This window comes from Juglans regia, chromosome 14 (genome assembly GCF_001411555.2).
Source record: "Juglans regia cultivar Chandler chromosome 14, Walnut 2.0, whole genome shotgun sequence".
In the NCBI taxonomy this organism is placed as follows: domain Eukaryota; kingdom Viridiplantae; phylum Streptophyta; class Magnoliopsida; order Fagales; family Juglandaceae; genus Juglans; species Juglans regia.
In genome coordinates, this window is record NC_049914.1 from 12,264,556 (window position 1) to 12,274,823 (window position 10,268).

Here is a 10,268-nt window from a genome sequence, read left to right on the forward strand (position 1 = left end):
TATTCGTGGTTCAAAACTGTTGATAGGCTTGTGCTTTTTTGATATTCTGAATTTTGAGGAAATGGCATCCTCCGCATCTCTCAAAATTATTATGGCATAAAATCAGGAAAAATTCTATTCATCTGGCACATAGCACAGATCACACCTTTTTTTTTTTTTTACCTCTTCCTGTTATCAAATTTGTAGTAATGATTAGTAGAAGAATTTGATTAGTTTAAAAAGAATAAAATCAAAAAGAATTTTAAAAAACTAAAAAAAAATAAAAATAAAAAAGTGTGGGTGTGTGGAGTGTGAAGATGATGAGTAACAAAGTTCTAAAATCATAATTACATGTGCTTGTGAAGTCATGGTATGTGTTACACCAAGGAATTGATAACTTTCAACATGTGATTTATTATTTTTGTCATTTTATTTAAACATACATATTCACACATTAATATGTATATGTTTAAATAAAATGATAAAAATGACAAATTATATGTTGGTGTGGTGTAGAGGATGATAATTAGAATTTTTTAGTTTCAACAATTGTTTCACGTTTATTAGAACTATGTTCGAGTTATTTAGGCATGGTATATTTTCATAAATTATCTCATCTCATCTAATATAATCATCACAATTTTTTCTCACTCTTAAATAAAATATAAAAAAATAATTTAAGTCTTTTAAATTTTAAAACAAAAATAATATTAAAAAAATAATATTTTATTAAACTTTCATCCCATATTATCGGTAACCAAATGGGGCCTTATATTTTTCACTTCAAAGTTGTAACGTCATAACCTATGCTTCGTTGTCATTAATAGCATGATTGCTAAAACTAGCAAATGCGTGGCTGGATGTCCGTTAGTTTACTCCTACAGTTCAGTATCAGGGCGCATTATTTTGCTGCATTTTGATGATCGATTCGAGTATATTAATGGGGAAAATAAAACAAGCAAATAAGCACTGGAATAAACCTATAAGAAGATAAAATGCATCAAAATCCCACTTTAGGAAGAGGCAAATCATAGATAAAGTCCTCTGACCAACAAAAGAAAACTGATCAAGCATTGAATTAGTATCCTGATCCAAACACCACCTCCTGCAGGCATATTCAATGATCTTTGAACCCATATATCCATCCATCCATCTCTGAAAAATGAATTCAGATCGATCGCATGGTGATAATTGTCTGATTGAATCCCCTACGCTACCCTCCATTGACAGCGTCTGTTTATTTATTTATTTATTTATTAAAACTTTGTCCGTTCCGAACCAAAAGGGTCGAAGAAGACAAAACAAATCTGTCAAAATCTGCATTTTCTGGGGCAGAATTAGGTCAGAAGCCATTCGTTGTTGAAAGCAATATGAACCAGCTTATTCCTTTGTAACTTGTTTAAGAGGATAAAGCAACTACTGCCTGCCGACATGGTAATTAGCAGCATCTATCATTATCCTTAGCCGCCGCAGAATTGCATGCTTACTTTTAATCCCTTTAGGTTTACTTTGATCAGCCTCCATTTTGTTTGGCCATATTAACGTACACGTCTCTCTCTCTCTCTCTCTCTCTCTCATCCGGCAGTGGCGTAACGCAGATCATGAATAAGTCCAAACTGCATGGAATAAAAAGCAACACGCGCATTTTGGTTACAAAGATGATGATCATGAATTTGCGTATGCCAAATGACAAACTTTACATAATACTTTTAATGCATTACTCGCAGCCAGCCAGCCAGCCAGCCAGCCATGCATGCATGATCTTACTTACCTGCCTGATCCTCCACCTACTGCTATAATTTGCAGCTAGGATCGCAAATATACGCTGATCAATCTGTCATTTGAATTAATCATTATATATTCACGTGTGAGCCCCATGCAGCCCCCCTTAAATCATTTCCTTGTTCATATTTAGTCATTATTTCATTATCCCAAACTCTCTTTACTTTCGGTTTGAAATCCAATATTAATAAGGTCAACATCTTACCATATTCTTCTATGCTGCATGCATTGCAGTACAGTACAGTACAGTACAGTACTACTGTTGCTTTCAGTTGATCTGTTCATGTAGGAGGAGATGGAATTCAAAAGTTTCAAACTTTTTCTGTGAAAATGATCAGAGCTCTCGCCAATAAGGAAATTTAATAATATGGTGTAGTTGTGGTACACAAGAAAAGGGACCACCTGGGCGGCCGGCACTGGTTATATAGCAAGAGGCTGTTTGTTCTTGCCCTAGCTCTCTCTCTCTCTCTCTCTCTGCAGCGCCCATGCTTCTTGTGTCAGATCCCTTGTGGATCCAACCCATCCCACTTGGATTTCCTGACAGACTCACACCATCTGATCACTCTCCCCTTCCCATTTAAAACTTTCAGTACAATTTCATTTATTTGGGTTTGATCATAATAATTATACATATATCGTTTCCTAATTTGTAAGAAATCACTCTCCCAAAATAGGACAGAATTGCTAATTGAGTATGAGAAAGATTATAATTTATAAAGACAAATGATTTTGTAGTTTATATAGGATATATAAATTTTGTACACTCTTTTTTATAAAAATAAATAAATATAAAACGCACATAATTTTTTTTTTAATAATAAAACTTATTTTTAAACTGTATCAAACATTTATAAAAAGGTAGGAGCTAGGCTAGTTCAAGTTGAAAAGTGGCACATTGGAGGAGGCTGTTTAAATTGTTCTTCACATAGTCCTATACTACTGGCATGCATGGAATAAATAAAAGTATAAGATTCCTTCCCATCTTTTCATGTTAATGTTGCTATCTAATCCTTTCACTATGCATGAGAGCACAGAATATTGTGCCAGAAAGATTATTTCTTCTTTTGGGGAATTAGTGAAGTGAATTTAAGAATGAAATATTTTTTTTTTATTTTTTTTTATCTTGATCAATGAAATATTAATCTATTTATATTTAGTGGCTGTCACTTTTTTACACTATAATATTGTTTCCAACTTATTATATGCAAATTAATGTACTTTTGGAAAATTATAAAAGTACGAGATGCACCCACAACTATGCAAAAACATCACAACATTCAAAGTGGCAGATATTAATTATGTCATAAAGTCATGTCATGCATGCGAAGCTTTCAATGAAAAATAAATAAATGATAGATTGTAATAAATTATATTTTTCTGTCCTTTTTTGGTTTTTGAGGTACTTAGGCACCAGCTAAGAACATTTATTATGGACCTGTTATTAATCACATCTCCCAATCAAACACGTGTTTGCCTGAGTATTAAGAAGAGGTTTAGTTCTAGAAATGAGAGATGATTTATAAATAATAAAATAAAAATTAAATTATTTATTATATTTAATATGAAAATTTAAAAAAATTATTTTGAGATTTAAAAAAATTAAATTGTTTATTATATTTTGTGTGAGAATTTAAAAAAATTGTAATGATGAAATGAAATGAGTTGAGATAAGTTGAGGTGAGTTTTGAATCCAAACCTCTCTAAGTCATTTGGATACAAAAATAATTTCATCTTATTTCAACTCATTATTATAATTTTTTTAAAAAATTTCTATATAAAATATAATAAACAATTCAATTTTTTTAAATACTAAAACAAAAAATAATATTTTATTTAACTTTTAACTTTTATTAAAATCATCTCATCTCACTATTCAAACGAGGCTCGTGAGAACCCATTAATGAGTATTTATATTGAAAAGTTTTATTCATCATCTTTACACATTACACATTATACTTATTTTTTATTTTTTATTTTTATTAAATGTGTAGTATATAGATGATGAGTATAAAAATTTAATTAATTTTAAAAAAATAAAACTAAACAAAATTTTTAAAAAATAAAAAATAAAAAATATAATGTATAAAAATGATGAATAATAAAACTCATTTACATAATCGATTTAATTATTTTACTTTTCTTTTCAGTTTATGGCAGTAGGAAGCGTGGATTTTAATGTCCAATCCGAAGATCAGGAATAATTAGGAAAACTTGTAGTCATGTGGGTTTGATGACACTTTCCGACCATATAAAAGGTGGAATTAATATTTAATAATTAATGCTACTTTTCTTCATCACTATTATTATTATTATTATTTTTCTTTTCCTACTTTACTCCCAAGTGCTCCTACTCCTAAATGTTTTGGTTTAATACGTAGTAACAGTTGTACTTTTGTTTTGTGTATTAATGTACCATCAGTTGTATATATTATTAGATACAGTCTTAAGATATGCAAGTTCAACACATTCACTATTTTAAAAAAAAATAAAATTTTCTATTAAAAAAATAACTTTTTTATATAAATTATAGATTTATTTATTTTTTTCAAAATAAATATACAGACTTGCATGCTTTACAATTACAAATATCACATATATCACAAATAAGTTCAACAAACTCACTATTTTAAAATAAAGTGAGATTTATTATTGAAAAAACAATTTTTTTATACAAATTATAAATTTATCTATTTTTTTTTAAAGAAGTACGTAAATTTACATGTTTTACAATTACAAATATAATTTATATAAATATATATATTTATATGGCCCTCTTAATGATCTAATCCACGTGGCTCTTCCACTAATAAGCTCTGTAATATTCGAAGAACAAGTGAAGTTAAAGTTGAAATGCACATAATTATTGGTAGAAGCATATATGAGCCGGGGAATAAATTCTAGGCCTAGAAAGTTGTTGTGCTTTTGAGCTCAATTTTTACATATATACACCTCAAATGATGTGATTGCATGCAAATAATGCAAAACCAAATGCAAAGATAACTTAATTAGTCTTATTAAATTCATAAAATTATTTTTTATTAATTTAATATTGTATATAAACACATGAGATTATTTAGAAAGACATATAAAATAGAGGAATAAATATTGTTGATAAATATTTATTTAATATTAATATATTATAAAATAGAGGAATAAATTATATATGGGAAAAGATCAACAGTACTTAAGATTTGTTGGAGTTTTTTAAAAATATGTATATGTATACATGTTTGTTGGGTTTACAAATTATAAGAGTATTTGTGTTTTGCATTAATATAAAAACTCTTAAAAATTGACATATTATATATATTATTGCAATATTAAAAATTTATATTATTTATTATTTATTAAAATTTAACCATCAAGATTATGCCAAATCAATTATACTTATTATTTAACGGTCAGGAGAGGATGAGAACATGGAATATTATTTGTCAATTTCTTATATAATTAATAATTTATTCCATTGATTTGATCCAGCACTTAAGTGTCTTCTTCTATTACTTGACACGTGGCTTATTTGTAAACCGATTGTTAGCTATAGCATAATATATATATATATATATATATATATATGTTGAAAAGTGATGGATGTTTATCATTTTTCATATATATATATATATATTGATCAAAAGGTTATAATTGATGGAATCTAAGGAATTAAAGACAAACGTTACTTAGAAGTGTTGATAAATTTGCCGATATTCTCCTTCAATACAGTTATCAAAAAAAGCTTATGTACGTATTTTAAGTCGTGCCTTCCTCCAAAATAGTAGGGGTGTACAAGAATCAACAGGACCGACCATCACTGAAGGAACTGGCCGCTGGAGTCAGGAACAGTCAAAATCGATGAAGAACTTGTCGATCGGCGTAGAAAATAGAAGAAATCGAGGTCGGCCGGTTTAGTTATGGTCTGAACTAGTTTCAAACTGCCGAATTGACATATATATATTATATTTGAGATAAAACAACGCCATTTCATTTTAGTTTAAATCAAATGATGTCGTTTCACTTTATCAAATCGTCTTCAACCTCCCCTCCCCTCCCCTTCTCTAGAGGCGCTCTCTCTCTCTCTCACATAACCAAGTTCATGCTTCGTTGCTGACTGAGAATAGACTGAGAAACTACTCGGAACGGTACGACCATTATTCCTCCTACCTAGGGGTGTCAAATCGTGTTAACGGGTCGTGTTCGTGTCGTGTCAAGACATGTATATTATACTATATAGGTCAACCCTAACCCGACCCGTTAAGCTTATCGTGTCAAAATCTCAAACCCTAACACGACCCAATAACATAACGGGTCGTGTCGTGTCAACCCGTTTTGACCTATTTATGTAAATGGATTGAAACAAACCCAAAATTAACCTCCTTAATCTAGTTAAGTTTAGCATAATTTTATATAAATGTTAAAATCACAATATCTATACAAAATATAAAACTAACTACAAGTCCAAAATTACAATCTAAACAATAAAAATATCTAAATTAAAATCTCAACAATTTTATTTTTTAGGTATAAGGGTATAATTGTAATTTTAACTTTCTTAACGGGTCATAACAGGTTATAACGGGTCATAACGGGTTGACCCGTTATCAACCCGTTAAGCTATCGTGTCTTAACGGGTCAACCCGTTTTGACCCGAACCCGTTAAGAGTAAACCCTAACCCGCTTTTATCGTGTCGTGTTCGTGTTGGGTTAATGGGTCGTGTCACATATTGACACCCCTACTCCTACCCATCGGTCGGTCTTCCTCTCAAAAACTGCCATATCCATCGATTTTCACTCCTACAAAATAGTGATAGAGATTGTGGGTTTTAACTTTAGAAAAAATCTATTGTTCATAAAAATAAAATAGAGAGATAAAAGTTGAGAACTTAATTGCGACTGAAAAAAGAAAAATAATATTTATAGTTTTAGAGTGTGTAAGTCTCATATTCTTTTTAAAAAAAATAGATAAATTTGATATTCATATAAAAAAATTAATTTTTTAATAATAAATCTCATTTTTTTAAAAGAGAATATTCAAAATTTACATATTTTAAAACAATATATACCCGATAAAATGGTGAGTTTTTAGAATCATTAATAAAAAATTTAAAAAATAAAGTGGTGTCCAAATCTAGAAGCTAGATATAATAATAATACAAAAAATCTATTCAACCTCCTACTATTCATACAACCTCCACACTCCATATTATTTTTAATTTTTATTTTTTTTTCTTTTATTAAATATTTATTATATAAATAATGAATAAAAAATTTAAAATAATTTAAAAAGAATAAACTCAAAAAAAAATTTTAAAAAAATATTAAAAATTTAAAAAATTTAAAAAAGTGTGGAGTGTGGAGTGTGGTGGAGGTTGTGTAGAAAACCTCATAATAATAATAATAATAATAATAATAAGGAGAGGAGGAGGCCGCACAGCATATGATATTATGACTTAAATCAAGGATAGATACATAAATAGACACAAAAGTAGGGCCATTACCGCAAAAATCCCCAATATATTTCAGTTTTATAACCCACCCAACTTTTCAACAAACACCATCCCTCTCTCCCTCTCTCTCACTGTATTCCATTTCCAAGTTACCTCAGACCGCTCTCTCCTTTCTCTCTACCTTGCCAGGCTCCGCCGATATGTTTGGCGGAAATAAATTTCCCGTGAAATATAAGGGGAACCGAGTCCTGAGATCCGACCCGGATTCCACACTTTCCGGTATGGACTGACTTCCTTTGTTTAACGTTCGTTTATCTCTACAGAACATGTTATTTGGATCCGAACAGTCATACAATTTGGATCCGAATCACGATATTATTTTTCAATCTGGATCCAACCGCACCTGTCTAATAGTAATGGAGTAACATATTTGCTCATTTCACTGTTCAACTTCAACCAAATGCTTTGTTTTTTATTTTTATTTTTAGTTAGCAACCGAATGCTTTTGTTATGTTTTTAAATTAAATTGTGTTAATTTATACTTTTTCATGAATTTCAGGTAACTCCGTTTGGATTGCGGGAAATCAGCCAAGAATATATTCCGTAAAAGCAATATAGCTCGGCGGTGTCACCAGAAGTCTGAATCTTATACAGACGATGCGCGTGTTTCCATAATCGACTCACTTGAGCTGAGATTGCGGTAAATGTGAAAATACTTGTCCATCAAAGTTGCATCAATGGAATTTTCTTTTTTCTGAGTATACTTTATTTGTTATATTGATGGAAAGAATAAACACATGGAGACCGACTGCGTGCAAAGCTCGGTTTTTGTTTTCGGAGTACTGGGACAAGATTTAGAAACTGTGGTATAGAAGAAGTTTTTGGGAACCGTTTGCCAAGATTTAATTTTGTTTGAGAAAGTAGCTTTCTTTTGTTGGGGGGTATAGTGGAGATTTGCTTTTAATATAACAAACAAAGCTTGCTAGGATTATTTCTGTGGAGGAAGCGGAGGGGAGGAGGGAGGTGACTGCTATTTCGGACATGAGTTCATGGGGAGGAGTGAATGATGGTCGACCCAGATTTGGACCAAGTGATTTGCTTCTCCCGGGCCTTGTTGATGATGTCGCATTGAATTGCCTTGCTCTGGCAAGTAGATCGGACTACACATCCTTATCTTGTATTAATACAAAGTTTAATGGTATAATTAAAAGTGGGTGTTTATATGGGTTGAGAAAGCAGATGGGGATTGTGGAGCACTGGGTATATTTACTTTGTGATCCAAGAGGGTGGGAAGTGTTTGATTCTGTGAGAAAGAAATGGATGACGTTGCCTAGAATGCCTTGCGATGAGTGTTTCAACCATGCCGATAAGGAGTCCTTGGCTGTGGGTAGTGAATTGTTGGTTTTTGGTCGTGAGTTCTTGGATTTTGCTATTTGGAAGTATAGTTTGATTTGTCACAGCTGGGTCAAGTGCCAAGGGATGAACCGCCCTCGCTGTTTGTTCGGGTCAAGTAGCCTTGGTTCAATTTCTGTTGTTGCAGGAGGGACTGATAAACACGGCAATGTTTTGCAATCTGCTGAATTATATGACTCTTCATCTGGTACATGGGAAATGTTACCCAGTATGCACACACCACGTAGATTGTGCTCTGGTTTTTTTATGGATGGCAAATTCTACGTGATTGGTGGGATGTTAAATCCTGCTGTTCCATTGACCTGTGGGGAGGAGTATGATCTTCAGACAAAGAAATGGAGGAAAATCGAGGATATGTATCCATTTGCCAATGGGGCTAGTCAGGCTCCTCCTCTTGTGGCAGTTGTGGATAACCAGTTGTATGCAATCGAGCATTCGACCAACATGGTGAAGAAGTACGACAAAGTGAAGAAGACCTGGGATGTGTTGGGAAGGCTTCCAGTGAGGGCTGATTTAGCAAATGGCTGGGGCCTTGCTTTCAAGGCCTGTGGAGAGGAGCTTCTGGTTGTGGGCGGCCAAAGAGGCCCAGAGGGTGAAGGAATTGTGCTGAACTCTTGGTGTCCCAAATCAGGGGTCAATAATGGAACCTTGGACTGGAAGGTTCTGGGTGTGAAGGAGCATGTTGGTGTGTTTGTGTACAACTGTGCTGTTATGGGTTGTTAAAGATGTCTTGGATTGACTGAAAGGGAAGTACCATATCTGCGATTCAATCAGGCTTTTCAGGGTGCTTCTATGTGCATTTATCATATTGACTAGAATTAATTGTCATCAAGATAGCTTTAAAATTAGGTTTTCTTTTCTTAACATGCCTGTATTCTGACAGGTTTCTGCTTTTACATTTCTGCATTTTATTTTCTTTTGGGAGGCACTAAGTAGAGTCACTTTGTGATCTTTGTTTGCTGTCCTAACTTTCAAAGTTCATCCACAGCCAACTTATTTATACCAATAAATTGAAAAGCCTTTTTACAGAATTATCTGATGTTCAATGTTTGGTGCTTGCTCTTGTATGCATCATGTTCTTTTCAATTTTACTGCAAGTTTTTTCACCAAGAGAATGAGAATGAGTACATCTTGCCTATGTTAGAAACATAATCATACTTAAGAACTTTGTTTCTAGCATTTATTAACTTTTGCTTCAATTGTTTTCTATTTTTGATTGTCTAATTTGTTCATAATATTTTAAACTTTCATCTAAAATCAAAAGTCTTTGCAAAGTTGTGGGGCATCGCTCTGAAAAATCTTTACCTTATATGCTGTAATTCAGAATTCTAGATCTTTACCTTTTGTTCAGTACTTCAATAATTCAACGGGTGTGGTGAATTTGGCTGAAATGTTGAAGTTTATAAATACCAGCTTATGGGGGTACAATTGCTTGCTTGAGTTTTCAGCTCAGTGACACTCCCAAGCCTGATTGGACTAATTTTGTGATTATGGTGCGAACACGTGACTAGTATTTTCACTTCACGTTGATGTGGGTTTAAAGACGGGCGAGCATGTTCTGAATGATCTGTGGCCACAGGTTGTAGTGTTTCCACAAAATGACTTGAGCTGGAAATGACCAAACTAAAATGCTTAAAATCCCATCTTGTCTTG

The 10,268-nt window shown here is 32.4% G+C and overlaps 1 protein-coding gene across 2 annotated transcripts; it reads left to right on the forward strand.

Annotated features, from left to right (window-relative positions):
* Positions 1-7,294: 7,294 nt before the first annotated feature.
* Positions 7,295-9,649, forward strand: LOC108990100 (F-box/kelch-repeat protein At5g60570). 2 transcript variants are annotated; one of them, XM_018963953.2, is made up of 3 exons: positions 7,295-7,481; positions 7,762-7,902; positions 7,991-9,649. In XM_018963953.2, the coding sequence occupies exon 3, from the start codon at positions 8,244-8,246 to the stop codon at positions 9,336-9,338; it is 1,095 nt and encodes a 364-aa protein (XP_018819498.1). In that variant the 5' UTR covers positions 7,295-7,481; positions 7,762-7,902; positions 7,991-8,243; the 3' UTR covers positions 9,339-9,649. The 2 variants fall into 2 exon arrangements, with proteins under 2 accessions (XP_018819498.1, XP_018819497.1); XM_018963952.2 differs by having other exon boundaries at positions 7,762-9,649.
* Positions 9,650-10,268: the final 619 nt, after the last annotated feature.

Bases quoted from the DNA above. Each gene is read 5' to 3' on its own strand.
- LOC108990100 (XM_018963952.2), top strand. From the start codon at position 8,244: ATGAGTTCATGGGGAGGAGTGAATGATGGTCGACCCAGATTTGGACCA.